We start from the raw sequence: 26,687 nt of genomic DNA, 5'->3' as shown, positions 1-26,687 counted from the left end.
GGGTCTGCAGCAGACGCCTGTGGTTGTCATGATCTGGTCGCTATGAGCGCCACCTAGTGGTCGGCGTTCATAGCACAGGACCAATTCTGCTATATGCAGGAGATCTGCTGGTCCCCTGTATGTAGCAGAGCCGATCAGACAACTGCTGCTTCTAGTCTCCTATGGAGACTATTGAAGCATGCAGTAAGTGAAAAAAAAAAAAGTTTTTAAAAAAATTTAAAAAAAAAATGAAAAAATATAAAAGTTTAAATCACCCCCCTTTTGCCCCATTCAAAATAAAATAATAAAAAATAAACCCCACATACACATTTGGTATCGCCGCGTTCAGAATCGCCCGATCAATAAAAAAAAAAAAGAATTAATCCGATCGGTAAACGGCGTAACGAGAAAAAAATTCTAAACGCCAGAATTACGTTTTTTGGTCGCTGCAAAATTGCAATAAAATGCAATAACGGGCGATCAAAACAGCGGATCTACCCCAAAATGGAATCAATAAAAACGTCAGCCCGGCGAACAAAAAATAAGCCCTCACCCAGCCCCAGATCATGAAAAATGGAGACGCTACAGGTCTCGGAAAATGGCGCTACTTTTTTTTTTTTTTTTTTTTACCAAATTTTATTTTTTTTTTTCACCACTTAAATATAAAAGAACCTATACATGTTTGGTGTCTATGAACTCGTAATGACCTGTAGAATAAGAATGGCAGGTCAGTTTTAGCATTCAGTGAACGTGGTAAAAAAATAAATAAAAAACAACTGTGGTATTGCACTTTTTTTGCAATTTTACCGCACTTGGAATTTTTTTCCCGTTTTCCCGTACATGATATGGTAAAACTAGTAATGGCGTTGAAAAGTACAACTCGTCCCGCAAAAAATAAGACCTCACATGGCCATATTGACCAAACAATAAAAACGCTATGGCTCTGGGAACAAGGGGAGCAAAAAACGAAAAAGCAAAAACGACAAAACCCAAGGTTGCGAAAGGGTTAAACTTCTTGATGACACTGCGCACGGAAGACACAGGAACATTCAGGTCTTTGGAGATGGACTTGTAGCCTTGAGATTGCTCATGCTTCCTCACAATTTGGTTTCTCAAGTCCTCAGACAGTTCTTTGGTCTTCTTTCTTTTCTCCATGCTCAATGTGGTACACACAAGGACACAGGACAGAGGTTGAGTCAACTTTAATCCATGTTAACTGGCTGCAAGTGTGATTTAGTTATTGCCAACACCTGTTAGGTGCCACAGGTAAGTTACAGGTGCTGTTAATTACACGAATTAGAGAAGCATCACATGATTTTTCAAAGGGTGCCAATACTTTTGTCCACCCCCTCTTTTAGGTTTGGTGTGGAATTGTATCCAATTTGGCTTTAGGACAATTCTTTTTGTGTTTTTTCATTGAAGACAAATTAAATATAAATATATATATATATATATATATATATATATTCCCAACCCACCCACCCCCACCCCAACACACACTTTGGGTAAGAATGGGTTAGTAATAATAGAATAGATTTCAAAAGAAATAAAACTGAAATCACAGATTGTGTTATATGTCAGTGTCAGATTTAACTCACTCTGTTAATGCAATGTTATAAGGATCTAGATACAAAGAAAAGTCAATAGTGGTGATTATTTATTTCCCTTTAATAGGCTGAAAGCTACAATGAAACACACAACTATCAATAAACAAACATGAACTTGAGCTAAAGGTTAGATGTCAATGAAGTCAGATAGCTGCAAAGCTTCAGAACACCAGCGGAAGCCATCAATATTTTATTGTCTCTCGTGCTAGCCAGTTTAGCAGTTCAATGCCATTAATGTCCTTGCATTTTGACTCCTGGCAGATTGGGCACGTACAATTCATTGATGGATTTCATTCAATTGTATGAATGAAGAGTTGTTAAAAACAGCAGCCTGATGAGATAAGACATTGGCAATATAAGCTATTCTAGCAACTTCATTACCACATAACAATGGCTATTTAAAAGGTTCCTAATGAAGAATTGTATTCCGGTATCTAGTTCTCAAAAGGGTAAAACCAAAAATCACATTTCAGCACTATCAAAAAAAATACAAAGAACAAACAAACAAAAAAAACACAACACATGATTGCTCCTAGCAAATAAAAGGAACCTCAAAATCCTCTTTAACATAGGTTCTTTAAGGTGTAAACAAATTATATATGATGGGAGATAACTAACTTATTGCTGGAGATAGGAACTGCTGAAGGTGCCTTCAGTCCAATCTTAATGGAGCGAAGGTGCACATGCTCGATCTCTGTTCCATTCAATGCCTTTGAGACTGCTGGAGACAAAAGAGTATAGCACCCAGCTAATTCTGGCAGTCCCATGGAAAATAGCATGCACACCTCTTCTCCATTCAAGAAGGTTATGAGGATCCAATGCCCTACTCTTAATGATCAGTAAGTTATCTCTTATCCTATTGATAGGGGATACCTTTTGATTGTGGGAATAAACCTTTAGTCATTTGAACAAACTTTACAGAAAAGTGAATATAAGAAACTTTGCAATACATCTCAGAGAAATCAACTCGTTTCTCCACTAGCGAGCCACTTCCCCTGCTCCCCGGCTCCTGGACTTACCATTAACTCTGAAAAAAAACAAAAAACGTTCAAATCCATCTTAGTTAAACGCAATATGGAGTGTCAGCATCTGCACATCTGCAGCCCAAAATAAACTCTTGCACTTATACTATTTTATCCCCGAATGTCTTCTGTAGGTGAAGAATTACCAGTACAAAAGATGGCGCTGTTCATTTAACTATCAATAATTCGTACATTCCTGGGTAGAGAAGGTCATACGCAAAAAAAAAAACACAAAGATGTGAGATTGTTGCATTTGGTAGGTGGGTCGGCGCACTCACACCCCCATCGAGTCCTGTTTGCTTCATGATCTAATAATTCATTTTGAAAGTAGTTTGAAAAAGTGTAAAATCACAATGGTGTGAAAAAGTCTATCATTGTAGAAACCCTTTATAACCGAGTTACAGAGGACATTGTTCAGATAAACGCTATTTCACACAACATAAGATGCAGCCGAGAGCCAGACGGTTTAGCAACCATCAAAAATTGTTCCAGCTGTATCTGGAATCAATAAAGAGTTAATCTGTGAGAGACATAAAACAAGATGAAAACTCATTGTAAGAACGAAAACTAAGACAGACTTCTAAATTGGCCACATCCTCAAAAAGCCTTTGGAGTGAAGAATTGGATCAGATTTATAATTAAAGGAACACTTTGTGAAGAATGGCGTTATATCAACATAGGGCCTGAGAGGGCAGGACTAGACACAGGCTTGGCGTTACGTCGGTGTCATACCCTGACACCTCAGGCCCTCCATAAGCTCAAACACAGTAGTTCAGTCTTATCCCGAGTTTTACTGGGATTTCAAGTAACATTTAAAATGTAAAACCATCACTAGATAAAACAGCTTTATATTATATAAAGACAAAATGGAAGAAAATATACTGCCTATGTGGATGATTACACTGTGTCACTATACACATAGTAAATCATAGCATCATATACTACTAGACTGATGCAATGTCTAGAGGCGGGTTAACAACCTCCAAAAACCCAGCCTGTCTTCCTCTACACAACTGTCCACTACTGCCCTCTCATAATCTGCTTCCCCACCATAAATACTTTCAGACTTTCTCTCCAAATCACACCGTACCATCAGGGGACTTTACCTTCTCCAATCCCACCTCATTTTCAACAATACTGATATGTTTATCCCAGCCTTAACCCATTTCTTCAACCTAACAATAACCACTGACATCTTCACTTCTTCGTTTAAAAAACCCAACATTAGACCCAATCATAAAGCTATGATCACAGGAGTTTCTTGAGATATTGAAAGGTCTTGTTGAAACAAATAGTGTAGGAATGAAACCTTTCCAAACTATACACTGTCCAATCAAAAGGAAAGATTGATGCCCTTGATGCCCTATGTATAAGTAGTGGACAACTTCTTTAACCAAAATCACTAATGATTTGCATCTTGGCAAAAAGATTATTCTATGCTCCTCCTTCAAGACCTGTCCTCCACCTTTGAGAAAGTTGATTACTTCTTCTTATTACAAACTTGCTCAATTCCTTGGTATCACAGACTTTGCCCCCACCAAGATCTCTTCATACTCCAATTGAACATTTACCACCTCCTTCGGTTCCCTCTCTGTTGGTGTCCCTCATACAGTGGCATGTATTTTTGACCAGGGGTGCCCAAAATTTTACATGTCACTGTAGCCATTTCCTGGCACTCCGACGCTTCTTCTTCTATACTTCTGGCCTTTGATAGCTCATAGAATAGCTTTCAGTACCACTTTTACGTTAAGTCACATGAGCCCTGCACCCAATCAGCGCTGGCGTCATTGTCCCCGCCTTCGGATGTATAAGTTATCAAGATGAAGTGAGAGGCCAGCCGTAGCTCTCACTTCCTTTTGATTATTTATACGTCCGAAGGCGGGGACAATGACGCCAGCGCTGATTGGGTGCAGGGCTCACGCGAGCCCCGGGAATGCGAGTACCAACACCGCTGGAACAGCGCCGGTATAGGAGGAAAGTATAGGCGTTTATATTTTAAAGAGACCAAACATTCAGAGTGAGAAGGGGTTGTCCTAGCAGTGGACAACCCCTTTAAATTTAACTTTCAGGCCAAGTTTTCAGCTCTCTGATTTCCTGAGTGTCTGTTGTATCCCAATTTTTTCTTTATAAAATTCAGAGAAACCTGAATTCATTATCTTTTGCACCATCTCACTCAACTCCATAGCAGACCTATCAATGATAAGAGGTCCACACTTTCTTGCAATTTGCTGTCTCGGGGTAAAAACTGACTCTGCGGGATCTTTCAACCTACATATCCAAGCCTTTACCAACTTCGCAACTCACAAACATTTCTCAAATCTGCCCTGTCTTCAACTCTGAGTCAACAAAGTCACTAGTGCATGAATTCATCACTCGCCTAGACTACTGCAAGATCCTTCTCTATGGCCTCCCTTCTACCACTCTTCACTGGCTACCACTGCCCGATTCCCTAAGAGGGAATTCAATTAACGTCCCAATCGCTGAGGGTTTCATCATTGAGACCCCCACTGATCAAGAGAATTGTGGCTTTGAAGACAACTATACGAATGTAGCAAAGGTCAATCATGAGCGCTGCCACACCATTCATTCTTTCAGGAGTGCCAAAGACCAGCTGAGAGCAACGCTCGGCTATCTGATGACAATACGGATATTTTGTTGGGAGTGCTTCTAACTCACTGGCTAGAAGTATATTGAAGAGTTGTGCCTGAGCAGATGAAGGTACATAAAGCACTACTGATTCACTGCACATACCGTTTCCATAATTTTACATTTACAAGCTGAATAACTCAAACTATTTTGGTATTAGGTTTGTAGCCAGATAAAAAGGAGCATTACTCTTAAATGTCATTGGCTGTGGATTACAAGAAATTCCGTGTGAGCAACTCCAGCCTTGACATAAGCCGTTCATTACTCTAGGTTACACACAAAATGAATCACTGGACTGAAATATTGAAAACAGGCAAACAGAGTCCAGCACATGAGAACAGCAGAGACAGAGAAACCAGTGCTATTAGATAGAATACAAACACGACGCACACAATAAACCAAATGCTACGTAGGTGTTCAGTGGGTACGTTTCTGCATTTTGGATGGGACAAATCACTCAACTTCTGCCCAATTTCTTTTTTTTGCTCTTATTAAAAATTCATATTCCAGGGTGAAAATAGCATTATTCTTCACAACAGTACACTGGGTATTCTGAAATTATCAATATTCATTGGGCCAAACTGGCGCATGTAGCTTGATGCGGTATTAGATGCTTTTTATTTTTAGCCAAAACTGGGATTAGATCTAAAAAGTGAAGTATATGCCCCTGTCAAGATCACCCACTAGTGAAAATTATCTATTACTTTTATTCATATTTTTCTGTTATGTGGTACATAACATTGAGTATTTATTGGCTTCTTGTAATTGTTGCAGGTGTCGTGCAATATTGGTGGTATCCTAGCATTTGCCTTCCAGCTGGTGATTGCTATAGACATAGCTGGTACACTTCCTGGCATATAGACCAAGCAAATAGAGAAAATGCTGCTAAGGTAGCCTAGCCTGCGATTATTTTCATTTTATGTCGAATTTCCTGTCCTCTTCATTACCAACATTCCATCTAAAGCCCTACCCATGGATGGTCATATTGTGCATCCCAGCTATTCTACCCTATTCATGAGTGTTTTTAGATACACAGATAGGGAGAAATGATCAAATATGCAGCAGACATTTCTATGCCACATACTATACTTTTCATGACACATTGTATCATCTATGCAAGTCAACAATGAAAGGATGTGATATAACTGAAGATCCTAACAGCACATGTGTATTCCAATTCATGTCATTACTATTAATCCGCACATCTATTCCTTACATACTTTCAGGATTAAGGTGACTACCAATGTCATTATATCTGACACACTGGACAGATTTATTCAGTCCTCGTGTCCTTGCTTCCCTAGCAGCTGTGACTTTCAGGTGGCCAATGTTCATTATCCAGAATTAAATTACTTCAATCAATAAGTTTCTATGTGAAACCTTCACTAATCAGGTTTCTTCAAAGGAAATCGGTCACCAGGTTTTTGCCACCTAATATGAAATCAGCATGAAGTAGGGGCAAAGACCCTGATTTCAGTGATGTGTCACTGATGTCTGCTGTAGTTTTGATAAGATCACTGTTTTAGAAGCAGATTATCAATAGAGGATTAGTAAACCTGTTGCCATGTAGTCCTCCATATCCATGGGCTCTGTATAATGCTCCCCAACACTATCGACTGGCAGCTTACCACCTATGCACAGTGTACAGAGAAAGCTTCCAATCGGTGGTGGGCAGGGTTATACAGAGCTCAGCATTCAGAAAACTGGTGGATCTGCTGTAGATAAAACTGATTTTATCAAAACTACAGCAAGCAGCCTGGTAAATGAAAGATCACTGGTGACAGATTCCCTTGAAATCACATGAATCTGTCATAAGCAGAATAAGGCTACCAACTTCTGAAATAACGGTTGGTTAAAAAGACCACGCAAAGCCCCAGTTTTAAATGGGTTTTTGGGCCAGGCATGAATTTACTGCAAATTGCCAAATACTGACAGTGTGCAATATGCATACTGTCAGGATTTTGTTCAGTTTGCCTGCTTTGTCTGGTCATCATGTGACCACCCATATGCGATTTGCACACTTCTGATCACATACTAATAACTTTTGCTGGTTCTCTTAATGTTCTATTGAGAGAAGCAGATTAAACGCTAGTTGGTACGTAACCACAAGTTTGCAAGTTGAATATAAGCAGTGAAGTGGCCATCACTCAAGCAGGCAAACAGAACACAATCTTCACACTGTGTGTATTGCACGTTGTCAGGAATTGGTAATCTTCAGAGAGATAGAGGCACTGCAAAAGTTTTTGATTATGCTGGAAGACCCCTTCAAGGCTACATTCTCACGATGAGTATTTGATGTTGCAGATTTTCCCAGCAGTTCTGGACTTATTAGGTAAATTAGGTTACTTTCATTGGTTCATAGCGTTTTTAAACAGGGCTGTGGAGTCTGAGTCAGTGTCCATTTTGGTGGAGTCGGTATAAAATGGACCGACTCCGACTCCTAAAATATATAATGAATTGGGTACAGTAATTCAATGCAGTTTGTGGGGAATATTTTTTCATAAGAATTTGGGAAAGTTATGAAATGTCCTATAAATGTCTGTCCTATTCCTGATCTAAGGGTCTAGACTTTTAGCTGAGATGAATCTGTGCTACAGTAAATTTATCACTTAAACATGAGCCATGTATGAGGGAGTCGGTGTCATGGAAATTGAGGAGTCGGAGGTTTGGCTTACCGACTCCACAGCCCTGGGTTTTAATGCTGTGGTTTTTGTCTTTTTTTAGCATGTGTCATGTTTTGAATAATGTCGTTTTGTTTTTTATACTTCCTGGTATTTGGCTTTGACAAAAAAACCTTTACTGATACAGTCATTTATGATTTATATGCGTTTTTAATATGTTTCTGCATCTAATGCAATTCTATTGGGAAAATCTGCACGTAAATCTCAGTATACACACGAGAAATTGACATGTTGTGAATTTCAAACATGAACTGCAGGTCAGTTCATGCGGTGTAAAAAAAAAAAAAAAAATAATAAAAAAAAAATAAAACGTGTGCATGAGTTTTCTAATCATCCCATCTACTTTGCTGGAACTGTAATGGGCTTTTTTGTGGTGGTTTTTGCAGCAAAAATACGCAGTGTGAACAGCTCACCAAATGCTCAACATGGTAAAGGCATAAAAACCGTTCAAGCTGTTTTATTTTTACCTAGTACTTTCCTTCTGCAAACAATCACATTTCAGCTCATTTTTTAAAGTTCTATAATGAAAGGAAAAGCTAGAACCTTCCTTCCTTTATTTGTAAGCCTTGAAATTACCCACATAATAAAACATTAAGTGTAATTTAGTGTTGGCGTCTTATCGATGTAGATCAGGGGTGCACAACCTTTTTTAGGTTAAAGGGCCACATTGTCATACTGAACCAATACGGGGGAAGCACTAAAAGTTAAAGGGGTATTACCTTCTGGGACATATTGAAAATGGCATGGCATATTTATATACCCTAAATGTATGATGGGTACAAATTCTACTTACCATTAGAGTGCTGGAGGGAAGAGTCCTGTATGTCCTTTTGCTGAGGATTTAGAAATACATTGTGCTCCTAAATCCACATGAAATATCGCATCAAATACTCTTTGAATAAGTTTACGACTGATTCTAATGGGGAAAGTTCATTTAGTGCACACACTGCTGTTTCTTTCATGTTATTTTGAACATTTTGCAGTAAAACTAATAGGAAGTTTATTCAAAGACTACTTGAAGCACCGCAAGTCTACAATCTGAGCAAATGTCAGTACAACGGGTGTATACAAAGAAGACTAAAAGGAATGAAGATTTTCCAAGGGAAAACGCCAGCGTATTTTATTTTACAAAACATATTTAGTTAATTAACCTTATCTAATAAAAGCTGCAGAGTGGTTTTGCTGCAGTTACTTCTCCGAGCCCATTTAATGTGTAATGTAATCAGCAAAAAGAAATTAGACTGATTACGTAAAGACCAATTCCTTTCAGCGCCGCAGCCAATGTGCGCACCATGCTTATTCATACACTAATCTAAAGTGGAATGTCACTCGCTGAATGCCTAACAGGCATCACAATCACAACGGGCACAACAACATTACCTTACTGAGCCCAAGTCTACCCCAAACTACACAATGATCAGCATCGATACCTGCTGTAACGTTAGGATGAACATCGGCAGCCATTAACCCTAATAACAAAAAGCATCCTCAGATTTTCCACATATTACAGTAACATTAGGCATCAGCACACACATACAGACATTGAAAAGGTGTTCAGGTGACTCGTGTTTATCATCGGGTCCGAAAATATCATGTAAAAAAAATTAATAAACATAATATAGTTATAAATACGGCCACTTTCACAATGCAGATTCTTCCTGTGGAAAATTCTGCTGTAAAAATGCAGCAAAATTTGCATCAGAAACACATGGCCGACCTTCAGGTTTCTACAGATGATTTGGAGATCAAAGCCATGAAGATTAGCCCCTCTGAACACAACGGGACTCAAGTATGAGGACAATCTTCAAAGAGATTTTGGAGCAGAATACATGCTGAAATTTGCGAGATAAAATACTCTACATGACCAATTCTAAACAGCAATACGCAATAAAAATCAACACAGTTTCTTAAGTGAACTCAAATAAACAATATACTAAGTGATTAGACAGCACGTCACCATGTCCGTTCTGCTCTCACATCAACGTCCTTAAAACCTTCACTAAGAAACATACATATAAAATATACTCAAATCCACAAAGAAGTGATTATTCTTACCTTTTTCTGATACCAAACTATTGCATCCGTCACTTTGGAAGCCATTTATTCTACGCATTTGACATGTTAGGCTGCAATGAGAAAGAGAGACATTTACTTCCACTCTCCTGCGATGATGCACAGCTCTGATGATGTATGTATAAATAGTTCAGTTACCTGCACACCATGGGCGGCTGTCACTGCTTAGATTACACCCTTCCTCATTACTATTTTACTAATGTGCTCATTATACTGGCTTTCATCATCACCATATTTTTACAGAAATAATAGGGATAGAAACAGTATATTATATATACACAAACTGGCTTGCGAAAGTATTCACCCCCCTGGCTTTTAACCTATTGTTACATTACAACCGGTGTTTAAATATTTTGGTAATCTGATTTGTGTGTGATGCATCAGCACTAAACAGTCTAAGCTAGTGAAGATAAGTGAGAAAAATATAGGCATAAATTTAATTTATGGGATCAAATAACTAAAAATTGGCATGTGCATATCTATTCACCCCTTTTGCTGTGAACGCGTAGAAATTTCTGGTGCAAGTAATTACCTTAATAAGTCACACGTTTAGTGAAAGGAAGTCCACCTGTGTACAATCTAAGGCTAAGTGCCCACGATGCAGAAATGCTGCAGATTTTTTCCGCTTCTCCCTGGCAGGAAAAACGTATGCGGATTGTGCATGCGTTTTTCCTGCCAGGGACATGTGGATGTGAAGCGTTCTTCACATGCATTTCTGCATGCGGGTTATCCAGCGCTTTCCAAGCGATTTTAGCATCACTTGGAAAAGTGTTTGACAACTTGGTCACACTATATAAATCCATGCAACCAGCATGGATTTATATAGTGTGACCAAGTAATAGTTAAATAATTCGCTCTCACTCAACCGGATATTCAGCAAAATACATCAATCACCAATGCAGCATTATCAGGGGCAGGGAGGTTGTGCAAACATAGAAATGTGCAGCAGGTACATGGTGTCCATGTCATCAGCATACCGCACCTCAGATGCATCAATGAGCAGCGTAAAAATTCCACTTTTAAAGAGATTTTTTCACTAGTGAAGAACCCCTTCTTAATGGCTTGCAGTGAAGTATAAATTAAACTTTATACTTCCCTCCAAGACCCGCACCAATCCTCTGATTCCAGCCCTATGTTGGCAGCCGGTATCCCACCATATACAAAGTCAGTGCCCACCACTCTGACGGAATAGTGAAGGCTACAGCAAATCAGGCCATGTGACATTGCTCGTGTCAGTATACTGGCAGAAGAGCTAATTAGAGTGTATTTTATGCTGCCCCTTGGCGCTATTAAGGAGGAGTCATTTGTTAGGGGATAACGCCTTTAGAATAGGAACAGGAAATCATCCCTTTGTTTTTTATTGCAGAACAGCCTATTGCAGAGGTTACACTAAAGGATCCCAAATACATAAGACTAAAGTGGGCAGGATCAGTGGAATGTGTATGGGGCCTCCGGACTCTCCCTGAGCAGATACTGTCGGAGATGAGAAGGATCCGGCTTGCTGAATTTCAGTGGGTGATCCTTCTTTGTTTTCACTGCAGGAAAGCTGCCGCTGGTGGCAGGGCCGGCTCCAGGTTTTTCTGGGTCCTGGGCGAGAGAGTCTCAGTGGGCCCCTTTAACACATACCACGATTCACAGATACCGCAGAGAAATATAGGTATACTACAATGCAAAGATTTCACTTCTTACATTACATGAGTGATATCTATAACGCTCCATACAGAATACTGGCCCCCATAAAACGCTCCGTACAGGGTACTGGCCCCCCCTTATAATGCCCCATGCAGGCTGTTCCCCCCCCCCCTTATAATGCCCCATGCAGGCTGTTCCCCCCTTATAATGCCCCATGCAGGCTGTTCCCCCCCCTTATAATGCCCCATGCACGATGTCACTCCTCCCCATATAATTCCCCATGCAGGATGTCACTCCCCCCCCCCCCCATATAATGCCCATGCAGGATATCACCCCCCATATAATGCCCCATGCGGGATGTCACCCCCCATATAATGCCGTATGCAGGATGTCCCTTTTTCCCCCCATATAGTGCCGTATGCAGGAGGTCCCTTGTTTCCCCCCATATAATGCCCCATGCAGGATGTCACCCCACCATATAATGCCCCATGCATGATGTCACCCCACCATATAATGCCCCATGCCTCCATACATAAAAAAAAAAAAAAAAAAAAAAATTAATCAAATACTCCCCTCACTTCTTCTCACCTGCTGCCGCTGCACAGGTCCGGACTCCAGCGTTGCCGGTGTCTTCCCGCTCTGCGCTGCCTGTGACGGCTCAGGGGAGGGCGTGGTGGAAAGATGTCACCGCACCCTCTGACCTGAAACGTCACAGGGAGCGCAGAGCAGGAAGACAGCGGATCTGCAGAGGCACGGGGAGAGGTAAGTATCCGGCTGCCGGGGCCCTGAGCAAGCGGAGGGGAGAGGGGAGGGGGCGCTGGCACCGCTCTCCTCCGCCCATAGCTCGGCGGGGTGCCCGACCGCAAGTGGGCCCCCCCGCCTGCTCAGGGCCCCGGCACTTGCCCGGGTGCTGATGTCGGCCCTGGCTGGTGGAGTCAGGCATCAGCCCTCTCATAGAGGACACAAGAATGATCGGCCAAGCACTCCAGTATTTGTGGAAGTCAGGGGAGATAGCTGTAAAATCGCTTGGCCAACAGCTATCTGATGTGTTTGTAGGGCATTATCTATACCCATGTACTGTACATTTGTGTTATTGCAAGTTACATACCCCACTGTAAAAGATGTAAAGCACGATCTGGGGACAAGCCTCTTTGACAGAAAAAATGGCAACACCCAGTTGTCAATTTATTCATATATTTTAAAGTGAAATAATGGGGCAACTGCACAACACAGAGCACTAAGAAAAGATGCTCCAGATTTGCTGCTCACTTATCATAAGGGCATGTTCACATGAAAATGAAATGTTATCATGTTTTCCGCTAGGAAATCACGGCCCATCATGTGTCTAGACCCCAATGAATGGGGGCCAATCTGAGCACACAGAACAGGTCAAACAGCAAAACAAAGCGGAGGGGCAGTTTCTAGACTTCTGCTGCAGATTCCGCTGCCAACAAACAGATTTTTTTCTCCGTGAAGCAGTCATGTAAGGAGAGCTGACAAGATCTTTTTTAATAGAGGTAAAAAAAAAAGTAGTCAAATAACACTTTCAGGAACATTGCAACCATAGTTTTTTATGCCAATATTAAGTGCCGCTTTATCACTGCCATGGCCATGGCATTATTGCTTTGACGGACTACCCATTAAAACTGAAGCAGGGCCAAACTAATGCTCAAGGAATAAAACACAGCTGTAACATTTAATAAATCAACGCCATCTTACGGTTGTATTCTGCCAGCAATAAAGTGAATCTTGTCCCTTTGCCAATTATTGACATAGATTTTTATTATAGATGCAGCGTAACTAAAAAACTTTTATTTTTTCTATTTTGTCCTGCGTTAAACGTAATGAAAATGTGCAAATCACTTCATTAGGGGATTTTTCTTTATTCCTGTAAATAAGCTGTTTCTAAACCCCAGCCTATCCCCAACTGTACTGACTTTGAGCTGCACGGATATCCGAATGTACTAATTTGGAGTACAGATGATGGCAGTGAAAGGGTCAGCACCGGTGTCTCACTAACTCTGGGGATAAGCAGCTGCAGAAGATTGCTCTGGTAGGTACAACACTTGGAGAAAGACACAAATGGTGACCTTTTCACTGTCATCATCTGTACTCCAAATAAGTACGTTCAAATATCAATGCAGCTAAAGGCAGGCAAGTAGAATGGGGAAAAGCAGGGGTTTGGAAGACACTTGTACGTATGGTAATTTTTATAGAAACAAAGCCAAATTCCTTAATAAAGTGATTTGAAAAGTTCTGTAACTTTCCATGCTGGACAAAATGATTTAAAGAAACAATGAAAGTTTAGTTACTCTCTACGTAAAATTGATCTGGGTATAGGACAAGCACAGAGTATGTTATAAAGCTCTTGCTTGTAAGGAAATCTATGTGGGTAAATTCACATCCGGGCAGCCATAATAAAAGGCTGAATGGCTTCTCGGCTTTGTCCTGATGCCATTCAGTCCTGTTCCTGACACTAAATATAGGAGAGCTAACTCCACTGTGGATCCTAATATAAGAGAGAAAATCTGCATCGTAAATTGACAAGGACTGTGTATTTCGAATTCACACTGTCAATATTTGCAGTGGATTTCACCCCTTGCAATGTAATTTAATCTGCAGTGGTATTTATAGCATATGGGAAAATACCGTCCAAGGTGGAAATTCAATTTAAAGATGGTGACTCATCTGGAAACCCCTTTCCAAAAATAGGGCTCTCTGTTCAGAGTCCTGTGCAGAACACGGGCCGAGGGGCAAAAGCATCTATTCTTCTTAGATCCCAGCGGTAATGCAAGTGGAGATAGGCTGTAAGTGATACAAGGAGGCCTGGACAGAGCACTGTGCTAGAAAATAACACATCAGCATCATTTCCACCCCCTGACCGCTCCAATCCTGCACATTTGAAGACTGATGACTCTTCTATATAATCTTGAAGTAAAGCCTCTTTATACTTCAGGAGAGGGTCACCCGCTGCCTTGCCAATAAGCGATTACTTGCTGTAATAAAAGCATAACGAGCATCATAAACTCACTAACAATAAGACCACTTCCAAGGAGATTAATAATAAAATCCGTAAAGGCAAACCAGTGCATACTGAAGAATTATCAGTATACAAACTCTCATTTACCAGAAATTGCATCCGGGATTTTAGGATTGATGTAAACGGCAGTAAATAAATCGAGGAAATTATTAAATGACATCACTTTGTAACTTACAATAAGACTGGCTGCCACCATTGCCAAGTCTACAGTTTATTAGCTTATTGAGGGAAATAAAGAATTAAATTATTGAAGGGTACTGCCCAAAACCTAGTCATTTTCTCTAATATTAAAAAGAAAAACTGAAAACAAATGTATGACATAAGCTCTGCTTCTACATCTGCTTTCTTCACCTTCATTCTGGGCCCCCCTTCTTTATATCATTGTTATCAGCTACCCAATAATAAAGCAAAATGGGTCATCAGAAACCAAAACAGTTCATCTTTTCATTGCTTTATATCAATGAAATCCTAAAACAACTGCACAAAATTAGATTAAATATTTAATTTTGTCACAATTAATTGTCATACTGTGCTTCAGTCTTTCATTCCCCATAAAGAGCATGGCAGCCACCTGCAGAATTATCTGGGTGACTACTATATATCAGTACATGCAGCTGTATGTGCTGCAGAAGTCACACAAAGTTTTGCTATACAATATCCTGCCTCTTCACAATACTCAGACTTGTTTCAAGTCCCTCCCACTCAGGCAACAGGAATTCTGAGAAGTTAACATAATGAATGAAAAAAAACAGTATAAAAACCAGACGCTTACAGGAGATACTGTACAAATCTACAACACCTAACTAAATAATTACACCAATGATCGTTTTCAAAATTAAAGCTACACAAAAAAATATACCACAAGAATTCATATCAGCACAGACAACAAAATGACTAAGTGTTTTGTATTAGGGAAGCTCCTGAGTCATCTGTCCCACATGCCTGGGACATGACAGCGGACAGCCCTGCCTTTGTTCCACCTATAAACAATTAATGCTTACGGTATTAACACACTATAGTTCTGCTGTCAACAACAGAGGATATCCTACACAAAAAACACATTATATCTGCATATAACAATGCATCCAGATAGAGAGCAGCTTATAAATATGATGGAAAACAACAGGGGAGTACATTATTTAGGATTTTGATGATCATGTACAACACAAAGTTTTAGGCAGGTGATGGAAAAAACACTGCAATGTAAGAAAGTTTTCTAAAATAGAAGTGTTAATAGTTTATATCAATGAACAAAATGCAAAGTGTATGAACAAAACAGAAATCTAAATCAACACACCCTTTGCCTTCGAAACAACAGTTTTAGACTGTTCACCCTAGGCATTTTTTCAGCAGCAAAACCTGATCTCTTGGCAGGAAAGAGATCAGGTTTTGGTGCGTTTTTTGGTGCATTTTTCAGGATCCGAAAGTTCAGCTTTGCTTTCACCACACAAGCATGAACACAGGTCACCAAGGCAAGACATATGTGAAACCATATTAACCAGAATTACAAATGTAACAGTGGGAAGAGGTGAATTGTTCAGGATTAGTTTTTCTAAGACACTGGCAGTGCACTGAGTTTGTAGGATACTATTTATTTTCACACTATGGCCTGCCATTGAGTTGCTCAGATTGCTCAATTTCACACCTCCATGGGCCACAGGTATTGTTCTATCTCACACCTAGCTCAGCCAATGTTTACATTGTACACATCACTAATTTAATTAAAACTGTCCTAATCCAAACTGCCATCTCAGGTGACAAAGACAAGAAGGTAGAAATTACAAAAATAAATGGAGTTTCATACTGCTGTACTTGTTTTTTTTCACAAAAAATGCAGCAAAACCTGATAACCATGTTCACACATTACTTTCAATGGCTGAAAAAAAACACCAAAACTAGTGACATGCTCTAGTGTGCAAAAAAACATGCAAAGCACAAAATACTGATGCCTCAAAAACCAATGTGTGTGCATGAGATTTCTGAAATCTCATAGACTCTGCTGATACTGTAAAAAGCTGCTGAAAATATGCATTAAAAACAACGAAAAAAAGCCTAGTGTGAACATAGCCTAAGAAGGAACTCGGCAGGTAGGTTGTTCCAAACATCTTGGAGAACTAACTACAGATCTTCTGTGGATGTAGACTTGAACAAATCCTTCTTTCGCTTCATGTAATCCCAGACAGACTCGACGATGCTGAGATCAGCACTCTGAGGGCCACATGATCACTTACAGTACTCCTCGTTCTTCTTTATAACGAAGATAGTTCTTAATAACATTGACTATAATGTTTGGGCTGTTTTCCTGCTGCATAATTGATTAGGACGCCAGATGCCTCCTTGATGGTACTGCATGGTGAATAAATATCAACTGTATTTGCTGAAATGCAGTCGCAAATTTTCTGGAAACCTCCACCATGATTCACTGTTGCCCGAGATACCAGGGCTGTGGAGTCAGTAAGCCAAACCTCAGACTCTGACTCCTCAATTTCCATGACACCGACTCCCTCATACATGGCTCATGTTTAAGTAATAAATTTACTGTAGCACAGATTCATCTCAGCTAAAAGTCTAGACCCTTAGATCAGGAATAGGACAGACATTTATAGCACATTTCATAACTTTCCCAAATCCTTATGAAAAAAATATTCCCCACAAACGGCATTGAACTACTGTACCCAATTTATTATATATTTTAGCAGTTGGAGTCGGTCCATTTTATACCGACTCTGACTCTACCAAAATGGACACCGACTCCGATTCCACACCCCTGTGAGATACTCATTACTGTCCTGCTCTCCATCCCTTTGGGGAACAAACTGCATTCTGTTACAGCCAAATATTTCACATTTTGACTCATCAGTCCAGAACAACTGCTGCCATTTTTCTGCACCCTTGTTCCTATTTTTTCGTACATGGTTGAGTTGCCTGGCCTTGTTTCTATGTGGAAGCTATGATAGTTCTATGATATTCCTTTGGGTGCAATTCTTCCATGAAGCCCACTTGAGGACACAACGTCTCTGGACAGTAGATTGCCTTATTCTGGGGGGACCCAGCAACATCACAGTGCCGAAACACGTGTTGGGGATTCCTGGCACTACCCCACACTTTAGGCTAACATATATCCAATCTTGATATGCCTTGGTGTTTCATGATTGCTATACTACCTACCAGCTAATCATTATATCACTGCTCACCTGTGAGTTATCATGCTCTATTTCTTAGTATAATCCATTGGTAGGTTATTATTTCACTGTTTATAAGTAACCATGCTCTATCTTTTAGTAAAGTATGTTGATGCTCTATTTCTTAGTATAACTCACTGGCAGGTTACTATTTCATTGTCTAGTTTTGAGTTACCATGCTCCATTTTCGAGCATAGCTTTTTCTATATTAATCTCACATTTCCTTATGTGTTAACCATGCAGTTGGGCATTATATGCATTATACAACAGACTTTAGAAACCATTTTGTATTGCATTTTGGTAGTTTCTACCGTGTGGTATGTAGCGCCTGTCCTGGCAGCTTCACATACTGTTTTTATACTTTCTGGCTCATCTATTTCTTGTCTTTCTGTAGTTTTTATCTTTGTATTTAATAAACATTTAACTTGTTTTACATTGGTTCAATATACATAATTTTTTCCTTTTTGTCCTCATCAATGCAGAGCCTTGTTTAGTAATAGCTTAGGCGGTACAACTTTTCTTCAATAGATTACTCTGGCCATTCGCTTTCATATAATTTATGTACCTTGACCAATTGTTTGTCTTGGTGTTTATGGAAGAATTGGTGCCGTTTTTAAGGTGAAAAGTGGTAACGCCAAATATTGATTTGATTTAGATTTATTTTTTGCTCATTCACTTTGGATTTTGTAAACAATCTTAATTTGGAGCATTTTTCCCACACCTGCCTAAAACTTTTGCACAGTACTGTAGCTACACTGTTTTATATCTTTTATATTTGCATTATATAGAATGTATCTTTGGGATAACAAGGCCCCCTCTGAACAGCAGATGATTTCGGACATGGCACACCAACCATATAACAAGCGGCAATGCCTATTTCAGGAGTGTTACATTTAATGGATCTCTGTCATGAGACAGTCTCCCGTTGAATAAAGACATCACTCTGCAGCAATTCAGCACATGGCACATCCAAGCTCTCTAATTGAAGACTGATTGAAGGAAACCGGCGGGCTGATAGAACTCTGAGTCGAAGGACAGTTATATACCACTTGTTCTAACATATACAAACTTAGGTCAAAATCTATCAGTCAAGACTGCAGGGTATGGAGATGCCATCGGGAACTATCCCCATGAATAGTCCTCTTAGTCACCTTGTTCCATGCTCCCTTGTTCTCAAAAATTGCAGCTTTTCAGAGCACAACACTGATATTTGTAACCAGGGCTGTGGAGTCGATAAGCCAAACCTCCGACTCCTCAATTTCCATGACTCCGACTCCACGACTCCAACTCCCTCATACATGGCTCATGTTTAAGTGATAAATTTACTGTAGCACAGATTCATCTCAGCTAAAAGTCTAGACCCTTAGATCAGGAATAGGACAGACATTTATAGGACATTTCATAACTTTCCCAAATTCTTATGAAAAAATATTCACCACAAACTGCATTGAAATACTGTACCCAATTTATTATATATTTTAGGAGTCGGAGTCATTTTATACCGACTCCACCAAAATGGGCTCGGACTCCACAGCCCTGTTTGTAATGATAGTGCCAGTCTCTGATTCATGCTGATTGTGATTTAGACAGCATGAATCACTTGACAGGTTCTTTTTTTAATCACGAAAGTGAAGCCATAAAACATAGAGCGTCACTTTTGGCTAAATTTAGCAATAAGGTCTTGTATGCCAATAGCACCTCTGCAATCAGAACCAGTGCAGTTAGATGGATAACTAATCACGGCAATCATGGGATGGTCACACGCAGCAGATAGTTGTAAGCTAAAAAATGCTTCTGCTGTGTTTATAGCAATGAAAAACCTGAAAAAAAAAGTATTTGATGCACTGCCGATTTTGCAGGTTTTCCCACATACAAAGAATGGAGAGGTCTATAAAAAAAAATTGTAACTTGTTTATTGAAAATAAAGTTTTCATACATTAATTAATACGAATATAATTTGGAATATGCATAACAAGGTTGTTATAAGATGGTAAACAGCAGAATGTACATTCCAAGTATAATTACATCAGGTCAAAAGACAAACCAAAAACTTAGGAGGGGAGAAAAGAGGAAAACCAAAACAGGTACTTTCCTTACATATAGACCACCCAACAGGGGTTTATAACCTTATAATCTTCTCAAAAGTTGTGCGGGACCCATCGACACTGAAACAGACCCTTGACACCTAGATGTATCTCCACACTGCGGCACCATCTAACACATTTCTACACAGGAGTTTCCCCCAGTAGTAGCTGCTCTTGATACCATGCTGTACAGTCATGGCCAAAAATATTGAGAATGAGACAAATAGTAATTTTTCCAAAGTTTACTGCTTCATTTTTTGTAATGGCAATTTGCATATACTCCTGAATGTCAGAGTGATCAGCTTAACAGCAATTACTGTACTTGCAAAGTCAATATTTGCCCAGAAAATGAACTTTAACCCCCAAAACACATTTCAACATCATTGCAGTCCTGCCTTAAAAGGAGCAGCTAACATCGTTTTAGTGATTGATCCATTAACACAGGTGTGGGTGTTGATGAGGACAGGGCTGGCGATCAATCAGTCATGATTAAGTAAGAATGACATCACTGGACACTTTAAAAGGAGGCTGGTTCTTGGTATCATTGTTTCTCTTCAGTTAACCATGGTTATCTCTAAAGAAACACGTGCAGCCATCATTGCACTGCACAAAAATGGCCTAACAGGGAAGAGTATCGCAGCTACAAAGATTGCACCTCAGTCAACAATCTATCGCATCATCAAGAACTTCAAGGAGAGAGTTTCCATTGTTGTCAAAAAGGCTCCAGGGAGCCCAAGAAAAACCAGCAAGCGCCAGGACTGTATCTTAAAACTGTTTCAGCTGCGGGATCGGACTACCAGCAGTGCCGAGCTTGCTCAGGAATGGCAGCAGGCTGGTGTGAGTGCTTCTGCACGCACTGTGAGGCGGAGACTCTTTGAGCAAGGGCTGGTTTCAAGGAGGGCAGCAAAGAAGCCACTTCTCTCCAGAAAAAACATCAGGGACCGACTGATATTCTGCAAAAGGTACAGGGAGTGGACTGCTGAGGACTGGGGCAAAGTCATTTTCTCTGATGAATCCCCTTTTCGATTGTTTGTGACATCTGGAAAACAGCTTATTCGGAGAAGAAGAGGTGAGCGCTACCACTAGTCTTGTCTCATGCCAACTGTAAAGCATCCTGAAACCATTCATGTGTGGGGTTGCTTCTCAGCCAAGGGAATCGGCTCACTCACAGTCTTGCCTAAAAACACAGCCATGAATAAAGATTGGTACCAGAATGTCCTCCAAGAGCAACTTCTCCCAACCGTCCAAGAGCAGTTTGGTGCCCAACAATGCCTTTTCCAGCATGATGGAGCACCTTGCCATAAAGCAAAGGTGATAACTAAATGGCTCATGGAACAAAACAGAGATTTTGGGTCCATGGCCTGGAAACTCCCCAGATCTTAATCCCATTGAGAACTTGTGGTCAATCATCAAGAGACAGGTGGACAAACAAAAACCAACAAATTCTGGCAAAATGCAAGCATTGATTATGCAAGAATGGACTGCTATCAGTCAGGATTTGGTCCAAAAGTTGATCGAGAGCATGCCAGGGAGAATTACAGAGGTCTTGAAGAAGAAGGGGCAACACTGCAAATATTGACTTGCTGCATTAACTCATTCTAACTGTCAATATAACCTATTGGTACTCATAATATGATTGCAATTATATTTCTGTATGTGATATAAACATCAGACAAACACTAATAAAAACCAGAGGCCAGCAGATCATGTGAAAATATAATTTTGGCGTCATTCTCAAAACTTTTGCCCATGACTGTAGGTTGAAAGCAAGTTCTAATATCATCCTGAATGCGTTGTGGAAGTAAAGAGATGAAACTTTTCCAGTTTCAAAGAAGAACTGTACCTTTTCTTCCCTGTGTAAAGAGGCCTAAGCCCAATCCATCTGAAGCAGGAAAGACAGTTTGTCTAAAAAGATCTTAAAAGGAGGAGCTTGGTCATGGATCCACATCTGTAAGGTGGCCTTAACACCGGCTGCCGCCATCATATGCAACAATTTACGGGCCCGCAGGGAGCATCTGTATTTATCTGGCTCTAGGTATCCAAAGATGGCCCAAAGAGGATCATTAGGAGCAAAGTTTGTCAGGTGTGTGGAGGTAAATTGTTGTATTCTAGTCCAGAAGGGCTGAAAAAATGTCCACAGGCAATGGAATAGACTGGCCTCAGGGGAGCGGCATTTAAAGCACTCAGAGGTTGTGTACAGCCCCATTCTGTGACCCTTCTGGGGGGTTAAATAGGATCTATGACATATTTTCAATCTCATTTCAAGGAAGCGAGCTGAAGCGAGAAATTAGTGGGCTTGGTCCAGGGCTTTCAAAATAGTGTTATATGATAAGGCGGGATCATCGATCTGCCATTTTGTTAGTGAAAGTTGGGATTTCTCATAGTCTAGGGCGACATGGATGAATTTATAATTGGAGGCTATTTGGCCAGATGAGGTGTTAGGTTTAGCAAACCATCTAAGCAGGTATGGATCCCACTCCTGTTCAGGAAAATTAGTTATTATCTTTGTCACATAACTCTTAGCCTGTAGGTATTGGAACGGGGGGGAATGCAATAGTAGGGTACTTAGAATGTATTTCCTCTATTATATACATACCACGCTCCCCTAAGTGGATCAGATGTTTGATGGATGTTATACGATGAGAGTGCCACTGGTAAAAGACAGGGTGTGCATGTACATGCTGGAAATGGGGGTCATCAATGAGTAGGAGGAGAGATATCTAAGGAGAGAGCTGAAACTGTCGGCATATTTTCTGCCATGCTTTCCATGTAGACACTAGGAGAGGGTCCGCCTTCACTTCAGCCAGCAATTTAATATAAGGGAGATGTAGAGTAGGGAGAGCCAGACCCGGCGTGAGACAGGACTCCAGACCATACTGGGCGTAGCAGGAGGTCCCCCCCAGCAGTCCACCACGACCTGGAATAAGGATGCTAAATTATAGTGTCTAATATCAGGGAAGTTTATCCCCCCATTTCTCTTCAGGTGTTGGAGTAATTTATAGGCAATAAGGGGCGTTTTTCCCAGATAAATGAGCGGTATAAATAATTAATCTGTTTTTCCTCTTTGGGAGTCAAATAAATTGGTAGAGGGTAAAAAAAGATAGAGAAGAAATGGGAATTCTGTCATTTTAATTAAGTTGACTCTACCTAGGTATGATAAATTAAAGTTTTTCCATTTAGCTAAAGTGGATTCTAAGTTATTGAGGTATAGATCGATGTTAGTTTTATATAGTTTAGCTGGATGTCTCGTCACTTTCACTCCCAGGTATTTTAGTGAGCTAGTAGTCCATTGACAAGGGAACCCCGATGTCCACGACAGCTTGGAGGGACCGCGTAGCATCATCACTTCTGTTTTGTCCCAATTAATATTATAGCACAATAGGCCTCCCACGTCCTTTAGTTCTCGTATAAGAGAGTGTAGAACTTGTTTGGGGTTAGTTATTACCAGGAGGATATCATCTGCCAATGCAGGGACCTTAACTTTTCTAGAACCCACTGCAAGTCCCTTGAAGGTAGGGGTCTGCAATAAATGATGCAGTAAAGGATCAATATAAAGATTAAATAGAGGTCTGTAATATTTATCGCAGGTACACTTAAAACTGAGAGACAGAATCGAAAAATAAAAAAGTCACATTGTATGAATGTGGCTCTCACAGACCTGTTAAAGAAAAACTAAGAAGCCCTGCTACTCTGCACTTGTTACCTGTATTAATTGCACCCGCTTGAACTAGTTACCTGTATAAAAAAGACACCTGTCCACACACAATCAATCACACTCCAACCTCTCCGCTATGTCCAAAACCAAAGAGCTGTCTAAGGACACCAGGGACAAAATTGTAGACCAGCAAAAGGCTGGGATGGGCAAAAGGATAATAGGCAAGCAGCTTGGTAAGAAGGCAAAAACTGTTGGTGCAATTATTAGAAAATGGAAGAAACACAAGATGACTTTAAGTCTTCCTCGGTCTGGGGCTCCATGCAAGATCTCGTCTTGTGGGGCAAGGATGATTCTGAGAAAGGTCAGGAATTAGCCCAAAACTACATGGGAGGACCTGGTCAATGACCTGAAGAGAGCTGGGACCACAGTCTCAAACACTAGGTCCCCCTGCTCATACCAGCACATGTCCAGATCCGTTTGAAGTTCACCAATGACCATCTGGATGATCCAGAGGAGGCATGGGAGAAGGTCATGTGGTCAGTTGAGACCAAAATAGAACTTTTTGGTATCAACTCCACTCGCCATGTTTAGAGGAAGAAGAAGGATGAGTACAACCCCAATAACAATGTCCCAACTGTGAAGCATGGTGGGGAAACATCATACTTTGGGGGTTCTTTTCTGCAAAGGGGACAGGACGACTGCACCGTACTGAAGCTCCCTTGGGGTCCACGTATCGCGAGATTTGGGCCAAAAACCTCCTTCCCGCAGTAAGAGCACTGAAGATGGGTCTTGGCTGGGTCACACAGCCAGGGCAACTAAGAAGAGGCTCTCTAAGAAGCATTTCAAGGTAATGGAGTGGCTAAGCCAGTCTCGAGACCTGAACCCAATAGAAATTCTTTGGAGGGAACTGAAACTCAATGTTGCCCAGTGACAGCCTCAAAACCTGAAAGCTCTGGAGAAGATCTGTATGGAGGAGTGGGCCAAAATCTCTGCCGCAGTGTGTGCAAACTGTAGTGCCGGCGTCCCTGCCCTCTGCTAGGCAGGGACGCTGTTCCCCTCACCGCTCTGCTCCGTGCCCGGCGTCCCTCTCCCGCTCTGCTGGCAGCGCGCGCTCCTTCCCGGCCACTGTGCTTAGGGCGCGCGCGCGCGCCCTCCCTTCCTCTTAAAGGGGCCGCGCGCGCCGTCCTAAGGAGTCCCCGGCCAATGGCCGGAGTACTTTACCATATATAAGGCACCTCCTCCAAAATGGAGGTGCCCGAGCAATGTTGTTGCACCGTTCTACTCTGCTTCAGCCCTCAGGTCCCGTTGCCAGTTACCTGCCAGATTCCTGCCAGCTTGCTGTCCTAATCCTGCCTGATTTCCTGTTACCTGCCTGAGGTCCGACGGTCTGCCTTACAACTCCGGTCAGTCTGTCTAAGGACCAGCTTGCCCGCTCACCTGGGAGCGCTTCTCCGCTACCTGCCTGCTTGCCTGCCCGGAGGCTCCGCTGTCACGTGCTGTGACCACCAGCTATTCCAGACTCTTGCCCGCTCACCTGGGAGCGCTTCTCCGCTACCTGCCTGCTTGCCTGCCCGGGGGTTCCGCTGTCACGTGCTGGGACCACCAGCTATTCCAGAGACTCTTGCCCGCTCACCTGGGAGCGCTTCTCCGCTACCTGCCTGCTTGCCTACCTGGAGGCTCCGCCGTCACGTGCTGTGACCACCTGCTATTCCAGAGACTCTCGCTTGCTCACCTGGGAGCACACATCCTCCATCTGCCTTGCTAGCCTACCTGGAGGTTCAGCCATCACAGGTCGTACCTACCCTTTACCTAGAGACTGCCCCGGTCACTTGCCGTGACCTCCAGCCCGTTCTTCCAGAGACTGCCCCGGTCACTTGCCGTGACCTCCAGCCCGTTCTTCCAGAGACTGCCCTGATCACTTGCCGTGACCTCCTGCCCGTACACCCAGAGACTGTCCCGGTCACCTGCTGTGACTGCCTGCCTGGTCGCCACCCGCTCCCTTACAAGGACCGCTCCCTTGTATAGTAGCCCAGAGGTTCCGCCTCCCAGACCCGTTACAGTTTGCTCGGGCCATGGAACCCGGTGGCACCCAAGCTCCCTCGCTCTCGGACCTGTGTCATGAACTGTCCCGTCAAGGGTCCCAACAGGAGTCCATCCTGGGTCACCTGCGGAATGTCAATACTCGCCTGGACACTGACTGTTCCACCAACAACCTCCGCCAGTGCCATGTCTCGCAATCCGGCAGCTCCGCTGTCCACTAACACCATGATATCCTACCCCGGACCTCGGCTTTCTGCACCTCCTCGCTTCGGAGGCGACTCAGCCCAGGCTCGGGGCTTCATAAATCAGTGCACCCTGCACTTTGAACTATTGTCCCACCAGTTTAACTCCGACCGAGCCAAAATTGCATTCATCATGTCCCATCTCACCGGGGAGGCCCTGGCCTGGCTAAATCCTCTATGGGAGAGAGGAGACCCCCTGGTGTCCAACTTGCCTGCTTTTCTCACGGCTTTCCGGAAAGTCTTCGACGAACCCGGACGGAAGACCTCATCCGCATCATCGTTGCTACGCCTCCGTCAGGAAAGTCTCACCGTGGGCCAATATGCCATACGGTTCCGTACCCTTGCCTCGGAGCTGGCCTGGGATAACGACGCTCTGGTTTCCGTCTTCTGGGAGGGTCTGTCCGGCCGTATTAAAGATGAACTTGCCGGTCGGGACATTCCTACCACTCTCGATGACTTAATAACTCTTGCCACCCGGATTGACCTACGGTTCCAGGAGCGTGCCAGAGAGGTCACCCGTGAGAGGAGGTTACCACGTCTAGCTCCTACTTTTCAGAAACCCGTCACTCCTTCTGTCTCTAACCAGGTACACCCTCCTGAGCCTATGCAGGTCGACCAGACCAAGATGGTCAAGACCCGTCAGGACTTACGCCGTGCCGAGGGGACCTGCTTCTACTGTGGCAGTAAGGAGCACCGGATCCGTACCTGCCCAGAGAGGTCGGGAAACGCCTGTGTCTAGGTTCGCTCAGAGAGGTCCACCTAGACAAGAATAAATCCTCTCCATCCCTGCTGTTGTCAGTTTCA

The 26,687-nt window shown here is 42.0% G+C and overlaps 1 protein-coding gene across 2 annotated transcripts in view; it reads right to left on the bottom strand.

Annotated features, from left to right (window-relative positions):
* PHTF2 (putative homeodomain transcription factor 2) overlaps positions 1 to 26,687 on the bottom strand; it is a 128,688-nt gene that overhangs the window by 71,457 nt on the left and 30,544 nt on the right. For both annotated transcript variants that reach the window (XM_073652289.1, XM_073652290.1), the window contains exon 2: positions 9,991 to 10,061. In XM_073652289.1, the coding sequence (XP_073508390.1) occupies positions 9,991 to 10,035 (45 nt within the window). In that variant the 5' untranslated portion in view covers positions 10,036 to 10,061. The remainder of the gene's footprint in view (positions 1 to 9,990; positions 10,062 to 26,687) is intronic.

Source organism: Phyllobates terribilis, unplaced genomic scaffold (genome assembly GCF_046119375.1).
Source record: "Phyllobates terribilis strain yellow unplaced genomic scaffold, ASM4611937v1 Scaffold_11__3_contigs__length_659146591, whole genome shotgun sequence".
In the NCBI taxonomy this organism is placed as follows: Eukaryota; Metazoa; Chordata; class Amphibia; order Anura; family Dendrobatidae; genus Phyllobates; species Phyllobates terribilis.
The sequence above is the reverse complement of the archived record's forward strand: the minus strand, read 5'-3'. Positions and strand labels throughout refer to the sequence as shown.